Source organism: Garra rufa, chromosome 1 (genome assembly GCF_049309525.1).
Source record: "Garra rufa chromosome 1, GarRuf1.0, whole genome shotgun sequence".
Lineage (NCBI taxonomy): Eukaryota > Metazoa > Chordata > Actinopteri > Cypriniformes > Cyprinidae > Garra > Garra rufa.
In genome coordinates, this window is record NC_133361.1 from 41,435,455 (window position 1) to 41,454,719 (window position 19,265).

Sequence of the window (19,265 nt, forward strand, 5' to 3'; positions counted from 1 at the left end):
TATTTAAATTAGCTAGAAATAGAAATATATAAACACCTACATTATACTGTACAAAAATAATATGACTAATATAGTTCTGTTACATTTTACAAACTGTTACAAACTGTTAAATTCGCATGAAGTGACACTCACAGCAGCTCTGGAGATTGAGATTATCTGTGAGGCAAAGGCTGAAAATCACCGGGAGCATAACGCTTGCTTCAGTATGTATGTAGTAAACAAAACCACCTCTCCGACATTCATACATACAGAGGCAAACGTAACATGCAGTATTCATGTTTAAACCATTTAAATATTTAAAGCATTTTAATATTCACAGACACTAGTGCATATCGCGATTCGAATTAAGTGACAGACCAACTTTAGATTTATTCATCCTAAAAACGACAAATTCAGTGGCATTCTGTGCTATAGAGTAAATTCCATTTTTATTAATGGACTCTGTGATCCCATCAGTGTTTTTGTGAAGGAGAAATTGTAGACGCGCGACCATGTAGAGACAGAAATGACATGTCGACATGTAAATAAGATATATAAGAACCAGGTATAGACCTGTTCGTTAGAAACGGTAACCTTAAATTACTTCTATTGTGATCTGGCACTATATAGAAAATAAAATTAACTTGACCTTGAATGGCAGGGGAAACACTGAGACCCTTAATCCTTGGCTGGGATCATGTATAGCCCTTTGAAGCTGTGTTGAAACTGCAATTAGGACCTTCAACTTGTTGTTTTAACCCCATTGAAGTCCACTATATAGAGAAAAATCCTGGTTTTCCTCAAAAACCTTTATTTCTTTTCAACTGAAGAAAGAAAGACATGAACATCTTGGATGACATGGAGGTGAGTAAATTTTCAGGAAATTTTAATTCGGGAAGTTAACAAATTCCTTAATTGAATACAAAATGAGCCATTGTACCAGTCGCTCTCCCGTCCATGCAGTAACAATGAATGGGGACCGGAGCTTTCAAACTGCAAAATGGACACAAAGGCATCATAAAAGTGATCCATATGACCTTAATCTAAATCTTCTGAAGTTTTACTGAAGAAAGTCTTACAGGTTTGGAATGGCAGGAGTGCGAGTCGTAAATGATGACAGAATTTACATTTTTGGCTCAATTGTCTCTTTAAAGCTTATTCAAAGCATGAATTGCTATGATTTATGCCTGACTTCTAACCAAAATATTGACTTGGACCTGACAAATGGCCTAAAAGGGTAATTTTCATCATCAACCCACCTCAGTGAGTCATGAGACCAGAAAAGAGCCTCTCTGGAAAAAGCTGCTCATTCATGTAATTGCGCCTGGCCGTTTTGTATTTGTATTCACGCCATGCCCACCACAGGTGTTATGGCTGGATGCTGTGTTCAGAGTGAGACTGTCCTGTTTACAGATTTAGTCATTATTGTTTAAATTCCCAAGTGGCCAGTGATTGAAATGGAATTGGACTTGCATTCTCTTTAATATGAAATGGCACAACCGCAGGTAATTGAAATGGCTCTAAGCTCCTTGTGAAAAGAAGGAGAAGAAATGAAGTTGCGTAGGCTTTCTTTCCTAGGGTCTCCAAACGCCCAACAATCACACAAATGGAGGAGGCTGGCGGTTAAAACGAATCAGTGTTTTGCTTACTTAAAGGGATAGCTCATCCAAAAATGAAAGTGTTTTCATTATTTACAAACCTGTTTGACTTTATTTCCTTGGTGGACACCAATGGAATTTTTTATTGTCTGTATCAACAAAGTCAACGGGAGTCTATTTTATTTGAATGGACAAAAACATTTAAAATATTCTTTTAAAAAAAAGAATGTTTTGTCTTCTGCTAAAAAAAAAAAAAAAAAAAGACAGAAAAATGACAGAATTTTTATTTTTGGGTGAACTATCACTTTAATAATAAGTGCTTTTTGTTTTTAAACAATTTTTTAAGTGCAAGCAAGCATTTGTAAACTCATGCCAAAACCACTGGTGAAGTAACTGTTTTAGTGCTTTCAAGATGCTTTGCATCTGTTTATTCTAATAAATACAGCCATTTTGAATGAATTCAGGACATTTGCTTACATTAACAGGTTTTGACATAATGACTAAATGTCGGTCATTACTTATTAAGGCGGTGCTGGATTGAATCCTGCATTTGCTATCATGAAAGATGCTAGAAGCAGGGTCCAAAATTGCATTTACATGTTACATTTATTCATTTAGCAGAGGCTTTTAGCCAAAAGCGACTTGTGAATAACACAAATGTGAATAACACAAGCAATTTGTCCAAGGAAGAACGCAATATAAATAGTAATACTATACCAAATTTCCTAGTAGTGCAACACCAGAGGAACACTAGAGGAAAATTATCACTCTGCAAGCACCAAATGCAAGTAAAAATGCCACTGACACGTCAGTGGCTGTAACTTTATAAGGGACTGCAATATAATACATGATTTCAAATCGATTGTGTGAGTGATAGTCTGACTCTCACTTATGTAAGCAAAGTGAGCAATTCAAGTCAAAGACATTCAAACCATCTGCTAAAGAAAACATCTGACACCTTGGTGGTGATCAAAAGCTGGAAAGCACTAATGTAGCTGAGGGAAACACAGTTCATGATGTTGTTTTGCTGAATGCATTGCAAAACAGTGACATGCATAGCTGAGCAGGAGGGGCAGCTTACCATAGTATTAATTAGTGGGAAATTGAGGGAAGCTGCCTTAGGCTCTTTAAACTCCTCTGTACTCACAGTATGGCCCATATGTGCACTACAGCTGAAGGCTAGTCATGCTGTCAAGCATAGTGTAACAAGGTGAAATAGACTATTTTTAACCCCAAGTCTCTGTGTAAGCCACGGTCAGTTACCGCTTAGTTGTAAAGCAGGATTGAACATTTCGATTTGGATTTGTGGCTTTATCCGAAGACATTTTGCCACTCTCTATTTTATATTAAAGTGCATTTATTAGCAAGCTCAGGATAAAATCCCGAAAGTGACTCTCATGTTTGATTCCTCCCAAACTGCAGGGTGTTAAGTCAAAGTGAGAATAAAATTGTGCGAATGCCTATATTTGCTGATGGAATAAAAACTAAAGATTAGACAGACTGTGTTATGTGCGTAAGCTACAGCTTCGCCTAATTTTAGCATAGAGGAGCACTAAAATACTTAGCAAATTACTCACTACTAAATATCTGTTTGTGATAACGGCCTGAGCAGTCACAAGGAGGATCAAAATCACAGGACCGAAGTTGGCATTCAAAAAGGGCGTTTATTTCGAGCAAATGTGCAAATATGTACACTACCAATCAAAAGTTTGTGAACAGTAAGATTTTGTAATGTTTTTTAAAATAGTCTCTTCTGCTCACCAAGCTTGCCTTAATTTGATCCAAAATACAGCAAAAACAGTAACATTTTGAAATATTTTTCTGAATAAGATATAAGATCCTGTGATTTCAAAAGCTGAATTTTATGCCGCGTTCCAGACAACCCGTAACCCGTGTTTTTCCGATCTTCTACCAGTGAAAGTGCACTGGAACGGCAGTCAAACCCGTGACTTCCCACTCGTGAACTCGTACTAGATCAAAGTACTCCCAGTTACGAGCTCTGACGTAACATAGCCCGCGAAACAACGTCAGCCCTAATGGGTGCGGTGTTTATGCAAGTGGCACACGGTGGAAAAATAGAGCTTAGGACGATATAACGTTGCAATCAAATTAATAATAAGATAAAAATAATAATAATTCATAAATGTGCCCAGGCAGTTTGGCGTGACTTGCCTGGAACGCTACAAAGTCGTGACTCGTGGTTTGAAGTGGTGATTTAACAGTTAAAAAACCTGCCTGGAACGCAGCAATAGCATCATTACTCCAGTCACATGATCCTTCAGAAATCATTCTAATATTCTGATTTACTGCTCAGAAACATTTATTATTATTAAGATGTTTTGTTTTTTAAAGAAGTGTCTTCTTCTCACCAAGCCTGCCTTAATTTGATCCAAAATACAGCAAAACAGTAACATTTTGAAATATTTTTCCTATTTAACTGTCTTCTATCTGAATAAGATATAAGATCCTGTTATTTCAAAGCTGAAATTTCCACATCACTACTTTAGTCATATGCTCCTTTAGAAATCATTCTAATATTCTGATTTGCTGCTCAGAAACATTTATTATTATTATTATTATTATTATTAGTAGTAGTAGTATTAGTAGTAGTAGTAGTAGTATTATTGTTAATTGTTTTCAGGTTTCTTTGATGAAAAAGACAGAAAGTTCAGAAGGATTTATCTGAAAATTTATCTTTAAAACATCCTTACTAATAAAAAGTATTAATTTCTAGCATTTCTTTCCCAAAAAAGTAAAAAACATAAAGATAAGATCTTTGGATTTTTCTATTCATCAAAGAATCCTGAAAAAAATGTAATCAGCTGTTTTAAATATTGATAATAATAAAAAATGTTTATTGTACAGAAAATCAGCAAATTAGAATGATTTCTAAAGGATCATGTGACACTGAAGACTGGATTAACGAAGCTGAAACTTTTGCTTTGATCACAGGAATAAATTACTTTTTAAATATTCAAATAGAAAACAGTTATATTAAATAATAAAAATATTTTACTATATTACTGCTTTTGCTGTATTTCGGATCAAATAAATGCTGGCTTGGTGAGCAGGAGAGACTTCTTTAAAAACCTTAATACTTATACTGTTCAAAAGCTTTTGACCGGTAGTATACACATTTTCCTGTTTTTACAAATCGGAACATATGTTTTTATCAAATAAACTCTTGTCTTACAATATGATTTATTAATGAGAATAAGGAACTAGATTCAAGTCAATAAATTAGATTAACTCCAATAAAAAGAGGATGGATAAATCAAAACATTTGCACAAACATTTCCATATATTAGTTAAAATTAGCTTTGCCTCAAGTTTGCACTTTTTATTGCAAGCCCACTCAGCTAGATCAGGACATACATAAATATTTTAACAACAGACCAGAAGCAATAAGAACAGAATAAAAACGGTGATGGAAGAAAACTTTAAGATCTCTCCATTGCACTGTTGCAAGTTCAGGAACAGCAGGATTTTTTAAAAGCTTTTATTAAAGGGATAGTTCAGGCAAAAATGTAAGTTCTGTCATCATTTATTCACACTCCAGTTATTTCAAACCTGTGTGTAAGTATTGTATTTAGTATTGAAATATTATGGAAGTCATTGGCTACTTTCAACTAATAATTCCTCAGAAATTCTTCAAAAAATGTTCAGCAGAAAATAGAAACTCATACAGGTTTGAAACAGCATGAGGGTGAGTAAATGATTCCTATTTCAAAATAAATTCTGTTTTTAAAACCATTATTTTTCTGTTTTTAAAACCAACATTTTTCATAGTTTCCACCAAAAAGCACAACTTCTGAAGGTTCATGTGACACTTAACACTGGAGTAATGACTGCTGACAATTCAGCAAATTCAGCTATCACAAATTCAAATTACTTTTTGAAATTATATTTAACAGTGTTACTGTTTTTACAGTATTTTGATCAAGTAAATACAGCTCTGGTGAGCACAGACTTATGTTACTAAAAATCTGGCACAAAAAAAGTACCTAATATAATATGTTTCTATTAAAGCTCCAGTCCATAACTTTTGGCGCTTTAGAGGTTAATAAACAGAACTGCATGTGTCTTGCGGATGAACATTGTAGCCATAGCTACTTCTTTCTGTTTATACTTCTTATCCAATTTCAGTGACGAATCACACAGGTACTGAGCTACTCCGCAGCGGTTCCTACCAGAGCCAGTCTGAAATAGTCAGAATATAAAAACTTATTATACGTGTACAAAAATTATTCAGGATAAGCCAAAAACATGGTTTGGAAAATAAATTTATGATGTACTCGCTTATTATATAAATTTGACATATTTTGAACACAAAACAAGTTACGGGCTGAAGCTTTAAATGTATATTTCTTGAATATTCATTATTTAAAATATTTAAATCGGCATTATGTACTACAGTGCCTTGCAAAAGTATTCACACCCCTTCATTTTTTTCACATTTTGTTTTGTTGCAGCATTATGTTAAACTGCTTTAAATTAGTTTCTCCCCACATCAATTTACACTCCATACACCATAATAATGACAAAGCAAAAACCAGATTTGCAAATTTTACAAATTTATTAAAAATAAAACACTGAAATAAGTACATTGCATAAGTATTCATACCCTTAACTCAGTACATAGCTGAAGCACCTTTACAGCCTCGAGTCTTTTTGGGTATGATGTGACAAGCTTTGCACATCTGCATTTGGCAATTATCTGCCATTCTTTGCCTCACCTTTTCACCTCTCAAGCTCTGTCAGCTTGGATGGGGGCTGGCAGACATTTTCTAGAGTCCTAGTTGTTCCAATCGTCTTCCATTATGGATAATGCTTCTGTCAACCTTCAATGCAGCAGATTTTTTTCTGAACTCTTCCCTAGATCATTGCCTTAACACAAGTCTGTCACTGAGCTCTACAGGCAGTTATCTTGACCTCAGGACTTGGTTTTTGCTCTGATATGCATTTTCAGCTGTTAGACCTTTTCTGAGAGGTGTGTGCCTTTCTAAATCAGACTCATTCAAATGAATTGGCCACAGTTGAACTCCACTCGAAGTGTAGTAACATCTAGAAGCAATATGAATGCTCCTGAGCTAAATTTTGAGTGTCCCAGAAAAGGGTATGAATACTTATGCAACGGGATCTTTTCAGTTTTTATTTTTAATAAATTTGCACAAATATTAAAAACCGATCTTTGTCATTATGCATGGACAGCTTACGGATTACTGTCCGCTCTTGCTCTAAGAAGAAATGATGCAACCAAATTAAGTACACAGTTAAGAGTCTGTGATGGGCTGCTGCAACCCTAGCCATCTCTTTAGGAGGTGGTGGTGATGGTGTGGAAAAGTCTATGAGACAAGATGAAATGAAAGCTTAGCGACGGGGCAGAACGCCGATCCTCCTGGTTCAGCCAACCCAGAGTTTGTAGATCAAACTCCCTCCCCAGATATACTGCTTCCGAACAGTCTTTTTTCTTTGCAAGCAGATCAATACATTAACCTTTCTAATCCCAAACCCCTCCCGTGTTTAGTTCTCTCTCCATCAGTGTCCGTTTGTTTGGCTCCACATCTTTCATTCCTGCAGTTCCGCCTCTCCCGCACCAGCCATCCTTCTCTCTCTCTCTCCCTCCATCACTGTCCACTTTTTTTCCAGGCCTGTTTTTCTCACAGGGGAACGCTTGCGGACTTTATTAACCCCTCTCTGGCGCTATCTCTCTCTTTTCCTCACCTTCGACGTGTGGAGTGAATGTGTTATCTTGACCAGTCAGCCGATGTGTCTGCTTCAACATGTACACTAATCTGTTAGCTCCTTCCAGGCCCCTCCCCCCTTCCTTTGATATGTCCTTGTTTTTTCTTTTCATTCTTTTCTCTGTCAGCTCCCTGCTAGAAAATCCACTTAAAACTGGCAGCTGTGTTTTGGGACATGGTAGCAGTTCTGTTGTCTGACTTCAGTAGCATAACTACCTGCCATTGAACTATATGCCAGTGAACCTAAATGTTCAGTCCACTGTATTCAAGTTCATTAGCTACAAGATATTCATTTCAGTGAAATATGAACAATGCACAAAATTATAGATTGCTACAATCCAGCCTCAAGTTACAAGACTACAAACTGAAAATGATTGATATACTACTTAAAAATTCAGGTAGCTGTTGTTTCCTCCCAGACCTGGAGTGATGTGTTGTCCACAATTTTTGTTTTACTGCTGTCCACCAACAAAAGTTTGAGATTTTGTGAACCACTGAAGGATGGAAAAAGCAGTGAATATGTTTTAGGTGGTTTCTAATTGTCCCAAACTGGAAATTCAGGGTGTCCGTGGGTTCTTAAAAAGTCTTAAAATGTCTTAAATAGAGTTTTCCTAATAAAAGGCCTTTAAAATGTCTTAAATTCAGATTCGATGGGTCTTAAATATTTTTTGGTCACATTACCGCTACAATAATTAAGTATAATGGACCTAATGACTGTTAACAATCATTGGATAGACCGAAAAAAAGTAGCACGTGTCATCAGACAGAATCACAGTAGCACAATACAGGTCAAACTACCTTTTTTCTGTATATAATGTTCTCAAAAAATAAAAATAAAATAATAATACATATAGGACGAGCTACAGCTAGCTGACCACCAGCTTTGTAGCTAATTTAAAATGTTTTTGATGTTTTTTACTTGCCCGACAAACAAACAGCCCAATTAAAACTTGAGTAACAATGAAATAACCAGCAAAGCATTGAAACACAAAAATGATTCTTCTGATTCAAATACATTTAATGTAAACAGCGACTGATAATAGAAAGTGTATTTCTGGTATCAAGGTCGCACCGTCTCTTTGTAAGAGACTTCAAAACAAATGAGCGTAACAGCACACATAAAGAATCTCAGAAGAAACAAACTGCGGTAAATATTTTAAATGTTTAGTTTATTTATAACATGATATGTGACCCTGGAGCACAAAACCAAAATACATTGTGTGGATCAAAAGTATAGATTTTTCTTTTATGCCAAAAATCAAGTAAAGATCATGTTCCGTGAAGAGATTTTGTAAATTTCCTACCATAAATATGTCAAAACTTATTTTTTATTAGTAATATGCATTTCTAAAACTTTAATTTGGACAACTTTAAAGGTGATTTTCTCAATATTTTGATTCCTTTGCACCCTCAGATTCCAGATTTTCCAAAACAAAATTGATTACACCACCAAAAATCTCAGTGATGTGTACTTTTGTGGGGATATTTAGTGTGGAATATTGTCTGCTGATATGAAAAGTTCACTGTAAATTGTAGTAATAAATATCATTAATGACATTGATGAAATTTAGTTTTCTTTTTACGTTAAACACAGTAAATATTACATATATGTACACATTACATATGTGTTTTTTAAATACAGGTTTAGGTCTTAAATTTCATATAAGGTGGTATTAAAAAGGTCTTAACATGTCTTACATTTCAGTTGTTTGTATTTGTAGAAACCCTGAAATTTGCTGGTCCTAGCTGCTCATTTTCTTGGTTTGAAGTGGTCATGTTGATTTTCGGATCATGGTTGCTATTGTCAACAACTGATGACCAGCTTGCATTAACTAGTGACTGATTTATGACCAGCTAGAAACGGCATAAAACATAGTAAGGACTTTCACAGTTTCTCAGTGGTCCTCAAATGTTTTCAGCTGGTGGGCCACAATAAAACAAAAATTGTGGCCCACCTAACACTCCAGGTCTGGGGAGAAACAACAGCTGCCTGCATTTTTAAGTAGTATATAAATTATTCTCGGTTTATAGCCCTAAAACTTGAGGCTGATTTAAAATAGCCTGTCTTTTAGCAATCCATAATTTTGCCGTTGTTCACATTTCATTAAAATTAACGTCTTGTAGCTAATGAACCTGAATGAAGTGGACTGAACATTTACATGCACTGGTAAATGACAGGTAGCAATGTTATTGAAAGTGATACAACAGAAATGTTACCGCAGTTTTAATACAATTAATCACTGTTATGAGTTTATTATTAGTTAAAGGAGAAGTTCACTTCCAGAATGAAAATTTCATTTCATCCAAGATGTTCATGTCTTTCAGTCTTCAGATGCAAAGAAAGTTTTTTGAGGAAAACATTCCAAGATTTTTCTCCATATAGTGGACTTCAATGGGGATTGATGCATTAAAGGTCCAAATTTCAGTTTAATGCAGCTTCAAAGGGCTCTACACAATCCCAGCCGAAAAATAAGGGTCTTGTCTAGCGAAATGAGTCATTTTCTTAAAAAAAAATTTAATTGATAGACTTTCAGTACTTTCGGTTCGGTCTGTACTTCTGCCTACGCATGACCTTTCTAATGTGACTATGTAATGCGCATAGTCGAGCTAGTGCAAGATGAGCATTTGTGGTTAAAAAGTATATACATTTTTCTTTTTCTTAGAAAATCAGATCATCAGACAGATCATTTCACTACATAAGACTATTTTTCCTTGTCTGGGATTATGTAGAGCCTTTTGAAACTGCAGTTTGGACCTTCACCTCGCTGATCCCCATTGAAGTCCACTATATGGAGAAAAATCCTTAATTTCTTTTCGACTGAAGAAAGAAAGACATGAACATCTTTGATGACATGGGGGTGATTTTCATTCTGAAAGTAAATTAATCCTTGAAATAATTTTGGTGCATTTTGTCATTTATATTTAGTTTATTCGCTTCTTTTTTAAAATCCTTTACAAACTCAAGTGACCCGCAGATCACAGATTGAGAACCACTGCTTCATCGCCATTGTCTCCGCTTCCTCCATTCACATCTCTGATCTCCTTTCCTGTCTCACTCTCTTCCGTTTTCTCCTCCTATTTACCTTTTTTCTCGCTCTCTCTATCTGCGTCTTGTTCTTCGAGCTGACAGATCAGTCCCTTCTCTCCTCCCTCTGTCTCTCTCTCTGATCATATCTTTGAACAAGTAGTGATTAATGACATACAGAGACTGATAAATTATTCACCAAAGTGAGACGGAAAGTACAGAGAAAGGAAGAAGAGAAACAGCAAGAGGTGAGGGGGGTGGAAGGAGAGGAGTAAGATGGAGGGGTAGAAAGGAGGAGGGCATAGCAGAGGCGAAGGCGACAAATGGTGAAGGTGCATGGTGTAAGGTGAGGATGGAAAGCATGATGTCTTTCCTGAGAGAAGAAGAGATTGTGCCTGTATGCAGTCATGCAAAGGTTTCAGAAATGAAATCAAAATTTCATAATTGTTGGCTTATAGTATGGCCCATATGTGCACTATTACTGAAGGGTATTAATGCTGTCAAGCGTACAGTAATGAGGTGAAACAGAAAAAATGTACTATTTTTAACCTTAGGATTCTGTCTAAGACATAGGGTTTTACATTGTAAAAGACAGCTGATAATTCAGATTTGGATTTGCATCTTTTTACAATCTTTATACATTTACTGCACTCTAAAAAAATGCTGGATTAAATACAACCCAGAGCTGGGTTAAATGTTTAATCCAACCTTCTGGGTAGTTTTATTTAACTCAACTGTTGTTTAATAATTACTATATGGCTGGCTTAAAATAAAGGTAAAATAGGCTATAAAATAAAAATCAGTCACATAATTACTAGGCATCAGAAATAATCAAAAGGTAAATATTTATTAAGCAATATAAAATGTGTAATGTGTATTAAAAATGTTTGTTATTTAATGATTTATTCAACCTTTATAAAAAGGTTAATTTATTGTACATATTAATGGTAAATTCCAACCTATTTGGGGTTCATTTGAAGCAAGAAATAAGGTCATTTTTGTGAGTGGAGCCTGTTTGGTGGAAGAAAATGACCGTTTTCAAGTAGCAGTCTATGGAAGCCGAATAAAAGAATAAAAAATAATTTGAGTTTATAGTTCAAAATTCTGACTTTATTCTCACAATTCTGAGATTATATCTTATAATTCTGATAAGAAAAATCAACTCAACATTCTCTTTTTTTTTCATTTATGTCCCACACTTTTGTTTTTTGTTTTTTTCTTAGAATTGACAAATTTACTATTGTTGAGTTAAATCAAGCTATAAATCCAACTAGGAGATATAAACTAAATATAAAAAATATAAAAAAAGTCAGAATTGTAGGTTAATATAGGTAAATGTTATGTAAAATGTTACAGGTTTACATTGTATTTCATGCTGTACTGTAGCGCTAATATAATATGTCCTATATGAACAGCATATGTGAATATTATGTAGGCTAATCATAGCATATCCATAGTTCATATACAATTGTAATTTTACATAAAAAAATATATAATTTTAAATATTTTAAATGTAAAACTATAACTGTATATTAAATATATGTGCACAAATATGAAATATTAAAAAGAGATTTTTACAGCATGTTTTACAGTATGATCATAACCTAACTTATTTAGAATTTGTATATGTATTACTAAATTAATGCATTATAAACTGCTCTCACGTTTTGAACCGTGGTGAAAGAGCGCAGTTTCTCACGATATTCAGATTTACCAAAGGCTTCCACGTGCTACGTTTTTTCTTCTTTCTCATTTTATGTTGGATTACTGAAATCCCTCTGTTTGCAATCCAAAGAATTTTTCTTCCTGTTATTCCAGTTTAACTTCCATTCCAACATCCTGTGAGACGTAGCCAATTCAATTAAAATTCTAAATTATAAATTGAATGCAAGCCAATTCTGAATTTTGCCCAGCCCAGACTGATTCTTTGGAGACCTGCGAATGTGTGAGCAATGCGTGGAGGAAAACAGAAGCAAAGATGGTGGAACAAAAACTGAGAAAGACGGCACGACGGAAAGGAAAATGAAGGGCGAGCTGATAGTCATACGATATAACCTCCTTACATAATAGAAATTACAGAGTAGCTCAAGGTAGAACCACCCCGGGGGCTTTTAGAGCTGGTGGGAGTTGCGTCTGAGGAAGTGAGTGCAGGGTAAGTGGAGGAACTCAGTGGGTGTGAGATCTGAATAGAGCTCTGGAGAGTCAGGCTGACAGACAGGCCCTTTGTTTTCCTTGATTGGCAGGCACTTGTTTGTCCCTCCTTGTTGGAGAGTAGCTGTTCTCCTCAGTCTGGTGCTGAAACGGAGTTGCCAGAGTCTCATTTTTTCAAGTGACTCACTCATGCACACACTTAGAAATTGTTATTAAAGGCCGCATGATTGAAAGCTCATACTCTGTGAGAGACAGAGTCATAAGGCTTAATCACAGTTTAGAGGACATCTTTGTGGAAATTGTCATTGGCATTGACACTTTTTCTGCTTGGAAATAAATCCATCGTTTTCTTGGCTTTGTATTCAGATAAGAGCTAGTGAATGTTGGGAGAGCCGGTGGTAATTTACAGGCACAATGCACCATCTCCTTTCCTTTTTCTTCTTCTGATCCTTTCTCTCACGCTCTCTCTCTCTCTCTCTGCACTTCCTTCGGTTTCTCCCAGTCATTCCCTAAGCGCAGCATCTGTCTGCCAACGCTACCTCATTTGCACATTTTTCTTTTCAAATGTCTCTGTGTTCATCCTCCCAGGTTATGCAATCAAGCTTGTTACCTAGAGTTGGGAACTGAGAACTAACTGAGTTGCATGTTAAAAAATACCGTAACAGATTGATTTCCATGATGCTCGTTTCCATTAATGGTTCTTGAACGTCTGCATTCATCTGAAGTGCTACTGAATCTACGGTGCTATAAAAAAGAAATAAGGTTATTATAGCAGAGTTATGAGTTTGCAATGTGAATTGAATGTGATGAGAGAGAAAGGTGGCAAAATTGTACACATATAATAAATAGACAAGAGAAGTCAAAAATAAAAGAGGCAGCATGTATAAACAGATACTGCAGGTTTTTTTTTTTTTTTTTTCAATCAGGCACTCACTCGAGTACCCAAGAGAAGTTCTAATATAGCTTTGGGGTCCCAGCAGGGTAGGATTTTTGAGAGCAGGATGTAGTCACAAAATGTGTTCTTTATAATGAACTGGTCAAAAAGGCCAGTGAGTTGTCAGTTTGAATCAGTCTAATGACTCACTCACTGACTGAATCGATCACTGAACCACAACTCGACATAAACCAAGAATGCCTACTGTGTGCTTGTGGTACGTAAGTAAATGGAATAGCAATCTGAAATTTTGAAATATCAATAACTATTAAATATAAATATTTCTAGTTATTACAAATTGCTCTAAAGGATTAGTTTTGTGCACATGTTTTTGTATGCATTGTATATGTTTTACTTTTGACATTCTGAGTAGAGCCCTGCATTTGAGCCCGAGCCCGTCGGGGCCCGACTTTTTTTTGCCGCTAGGGCCGGGCTTCGGGCCAATTTTCACGTCATAACTTGCACGCATATCGGGCTTCGGGCCTGCTTTAGAAAAAAAAATTAAAAAAAAAAAAAAGTTTAATGAGATTTAATGCGTGCGTCCCCGGAAGCGCCAGTGATGCCTAACTCGCGCATAGCAGAGTATGAGCGGAGCGCGGAGTGGAGCGGTGTGATTTTGAATGGAGGAAAGAGCGGATTTTTTTAAAAGTCGGAGCGTCATGGTTTTCACTCTCTTCAAGAGCGCCCCACCACCGCTCCATCATGAGTACAATTCATGCCAATGGTCCATAATATAACTGCACATTAAGCAGGAAATCATATGTTAAACGTGTTCAGCTTGATAGAGATGGATCACTCAAATCAGAAATAGTGTGATCTGTAGGTAAAATAACTGACAAAACGTATTATTTTCATTACAAACTTTGCACTGGATAAAGCAGCATACTCTTTTAATGCTGACAATTATCAGCTGTGGTCGCTGGTCGGAACAAATATTGCACACTATGTTTGAAAATCTCCTGTTATTTTATTTTATTATATTTTATGAACAGGACTGTTACATTTCACACATACTTATTTATTTATTTATTTATTTATTTTTTGACGCGGAGCGGTGTTTCTGATATCAGTGAGCGAGGAGTGGAGCTGGAGCAGAGCGATTATTAAATGCAAGGAGCGCGGGGGGAAATTGTTGCCGCTCCACTCCGCTTACATACTCTGCGCAGCACAGAGATTTTCAGCCACGTGGTAAAGTTGTGTTTTTGAAGTTTTCTATATTATTATTTATTCTTTATATATTTGTTCATTATTCGTTTACTTTACCACTGCGACTTTGTATGTTCCGGTTTTGCGCAGCAGAGCTGCCTGCCCAGTTTGAAATGCCTTTGTTCTGAGATGGTGATAATAAACTTTAAATCTAACATTGCGATATATTGATGTTTGTTTTATATCTGTGGATTGCATTGTAGACTAGTCAAGTGTTGATTTGAAATATAGGTTAAATTGAGTAAACTCACTGTGGACCACATACCGCTTGGATATCGATGTCACTTAAAAAACTAAAACTTACATTTAAAAAACAAACAAACAAACAAACAAAAAACTCCAAACATTTCTCTAAATTGTTCTGATAAAAAAAAAAAAAAAACGAAAAAACATAAACTTTCTATTAAATACGAATCTGGTCTATTTTAATGGCTGTAACAGTATAAGCTGTTTGGCGGAAAAAAAGACGGGCTTCGGGTCGGACTTGGGCCAAAATTTTTGATAAGCTGTCGGACACGGGCCGGGCTACAGCCTGTGCGTTTCGGGCCAGGGCCGGGCTAGGGCTTAGATTTAAGGCCCGTGCAGGGCTCTAATTCTGAGCTGTTTTGAAAGGAACTTTATTTAAAAAAACTAAATGTTACAAAATTAATAATAACATTATAAAACAATAACACACACACACACGTGTGTGTGTGTGTGTGTATTTAATATTTTTTGATTTAGTATATTTGCTTTGTATATAGTTAGGACCAATTATTCAAGTACTAAAAGTATCATTAGAATAATTAAGGAACCAGAAGCGTTCAGTGCAATTTAACCCAGAATCATTAAATTTCTTACTTTTTCTATTTAGTTTTAGTTTTGTCTTTAGTATATAGTTAGGATCAATTGTTTAAGTCTTAAAAAATCATTGCTGTAATTATCCGGAACCAGAAGCTTTTATTAGAATTTGAACCAGAATCATTAAATGTCTTGCTTTATTAATAAATAGTATTTAAGCTGGGTTTTCATTTAATTCGATTACGATTCACAAGCTTGCAATTCGATTTTAAATTAGATTCAATATTGATTATTTTTTAATATAAATCAGATACAGTATATGCCAAATGTTCTCAAGGTTAAAGGTTGAAGGTTAAAATGAGCTGATTTGAAATGAAATGCTTAAATTACACTTAATTACATTTTTATAATAATACAGTTACAATTACAAAATTACATTTTTAGTCCATTTCATTTTTTGAAATATAAAATAGTGGCTGTCATAAAAAACTGACGTATTTATTCTCACATAAATTAAACACTGAAGAACAGTAAAAATTTAAACAAATGTTATATGGTATATATTTAGCTCTCCAAAGTTAATTTTTCTAGCCGACTAATGAGTTTACGGTCACTTAATATGTTTTTTTCTGAGGTAAATGTGACGTTATGTGACATTGTTTACAGTCTGTTGAAACACTGATTAAGTGATAACATGAGACAGGATATAGTTTTTGGTTTCTTTTAAAATGCCTTCAGATGTTCATTCATGTTTATTTCATGCTGAAACTGGTATTAAAGCTGAGGAGATGATCAGTTATATATGAACAAAACCCTCTGTAAAAACCATCAAGATACAGACAGGAATAAAAATGTAAAGTTTGGTGTAAGTGCTACTGAAGAGGAGATTTATGGCTCAGTGTAGGAGAAAAAAAAACTAATTTTGAGAAAACGGCCTTGTAATTGAAATATATTGACACAAAAAGATAAAGTGCAATAAAAGAGACACTTAACAGTGTCTTTTAGATGTTTTCTTTTAAAGTGTCTGAAAAAACACTTTATGAAAAACTAAAAAGCCCAAAATCTCAAACTTGACAGGTGCATGAAAAAACTGCATTTTTGCCTGCAGTGTTAATTTCTTACTTTTTTATAACTAGTAGGGCTGGGTTTTCACACTAAATTTATATATATTGGATATATATCAGGAACAGTAAATGGCAAAAAAAAAAAATCTCTCAACTAATGCTGTAAAATATACATGAGAGTCAGTTGGTACTTAAGCAATAAGGTACGAGAGGTCGTGCTGTATCGTGAATAAATCACGGCTGAAGGGCGTTGTTAGGCATGACGCGAAGCGGAGCGCCTGCAACCCCTTCAACCTGTTGAAACACTGATTGAGCGATTACATGAGACAGGATACAGATTTCAGTTTCTTTTAACATGCCTTCGGATGTTCATTCATGTTTATTTCGTGCTGAAACTGTATTAAAGTGGAGGAGACGATCAGTTCACAAGCAACTTCTCTTGAACTAAAGCGCTACAGCGATATGTCACTCTACATTAAACAGTGCCAAAATGGCATTTATTGTTTGAATACTGTAATAAAATGGACAGAATTGTAATTCTAAGACTTTGTTTTATATCAAAAGTAACAAAGCACAAAGCTTATTGCGATTTATTGGATGGGATTGCGCTACAGTGTTCTGTTCATTAACTGAAAACAGGCTAGACTAATCGATTCTTCATTTTAAGAATATCATTTCGTAAAAATGTGAATCAGTTAAAATCAAGAAATCAATATTTTTACCCAGCCCTAAAGTATATGTGTTTAGTATATAGTTGAGACCAATTATTCAAGTCCTAAAAGAATCATTAATGTAATTATAAAGGAACCGGAAGCATTCATTGGAATTTGAACTAGAATCATTAAATTCCTTCGGATTTTTGTTACTTCTCAAGGTTGTAATAAATCAAACTCTCTCTCTCCTCTCCTCTCTCCCTCCCTCTCTCTCTCTGTTTCAGAGATCTCAGTGAGTCTGCTCTCCGTCATTGTAACCTTCTGTGGCATCGTGCTGCTCTCTGTCTCTCTCTTCGTCTCCTGGAAGCTGTGCTGGTTGCCGTGGAGAGATAAGGAAGGCGGGGGTCTGAGCTTGACGTCGGGGCTCCTGCCCGGCGGGGCCAGTTTGGGTGGGGTCGGAGGTGGAGGGAGCTCTGCACTCCTTCCTCCCCTGTTGCAGAGGAAAGATACTCACTCCTCTTCCTCGCTGTACCCCTCGCTCTCGCAGCATGGTCAGCATCACCCCCATTTCTCCGACCTAATGGGGGTGGAGGCCGGAGGGGGGCTGGTAGTGGGGGGTGTGGTTGGGGGTCCGCAGGAGATGCAGGAGCATTCTTACCTAGACATGGACTCTTATCCCAACAATGCTGGTGAGCAGACGTCTGCTGTGTACTCAGAAGCACTATTTTACCCTTTGTGAGACCTAAGAGGCAGTAAATTGTTGTTAATTATACTCCATTCTCTAAACTACCCCTTTCATCTTTTCTATGGCTTATGGTTTCCCTCTTTTTCAGCAAACCTTAAGTTGAGCCAGACGTCTCCCGAGTTGCCCCCAGCAACAGAAGGAGGCTCAGCTGCGAAAGACCTGCCCAATGCCCACTCCCAGCAGCAGGTCACCACCAGGTCAGTGACCTTCTCTTCTTGTTCCTGTCTGTGCTTTCTATTTCTGTGTGTGTATGAGTGTGTTACAGGATGATGGAGTGAGTGTGTGATTTGTGTCTTGCGGTATGTGTGCCGAATTGAATTGAAGTAAAATTTAGTGTTTTTTTCTTTTCAAAATGCCTGCTGTTTAAAGTCTGTGTAAAGGCAATTCTGAGAATTGTTTCTAAACACACCCCCAGCATTTGATTTTTTTTAAACATTATTTAACATTATTTTAATGTTATTTAATTTACTTAGCCTTTTTCAACATTCAAATTTGGCTGGGTGGTTAATAACTCATTTTTCTGTGTGGCAAACCCAGAACACATACACTACCAGTCAAAAGTTTTTGAACAGTAAGATTCTTTTTTTTTTTAATTCTCTTCTGGTCACCAAGCCTGCATTTATTTGATTGAAAATACAATAAAATCAGTAATATTGTGAAATATTTTTACTATTTAAAATAACTGCTATCTACTGTATTGGACTATATTTTAAAATTTATTCCTGTGATCAAATCTAAATTTTCAGCATCATTACTTCTGTCTTCAGTGTCACGTGATCCTTCAGAAATCATTCTAATATACCGATTTGCTGCTCAAAAAACATTTATTATTATTATTATTATTATTATTATCAATATTTAAAACAGTTGAGTAAATTTTTTTTAGGATTTAGGAAAGATGTAAAGATCAGCATTTTTTATGGGAAAGGAATTATAGAAATTAATACTTATATGTGACCCTGGACCACAAAACCAGTCATAAGGTTAAATTTTACAAAACTGAGATGTATACATCATATGAAAGCACAACAAATAAGCTTTCAATTGATGTATGGTTTGTTAGGATAGGACAATATTTGGCCGAGATACAACTATTTGAAAATCTGGAATCTGAGGGTGCAAAAAAATCAAAATGCTGAGAAAATCACCTTTAAAGTTGTCCAAATTAAGTTCTTAACAATGCATATTACTAATCAAAAATTACATTTTGATATATTTATAGAAGGAATTTTACAAAAAATCTTCATGGAGCATGATCTTTACTTAATTTCCTAATGATTTTTGGCATAAAATAAAAATCAATAATTTTGACCCATACAATGTATTTTTGGCTATTGCTACAAATATACCCCAGCGACTTAAGACTGGTTTTGTGGTCCAGGGTCA

General features: G+C 35.6%; 1 protein-coding gene across 1 annotated transcript in view; it reads left to right on the forward strand.

The window, feature by feature from the left end:
• Nucleotides 1-19,265, forward strand: part of syt3 (synaptotagmin III) — a 67,893-nt gene that overhangs the window by 12,457 nt on the left and 36,171 nt on the right. The window contains exons 4-5 of the mRNA XM_073840761.1: nt 17,419-17,823; nt 17,968-18,076. Coding sequence (XP_073696862.1) covers nt 17,419-17,823; nt 17,968-18,076 — 514 coding nt within the window. The remainder of the gene's footprint in view (nt 1-17,418; nt 17,824-17,967; nt 18,077-19,265) is intronic.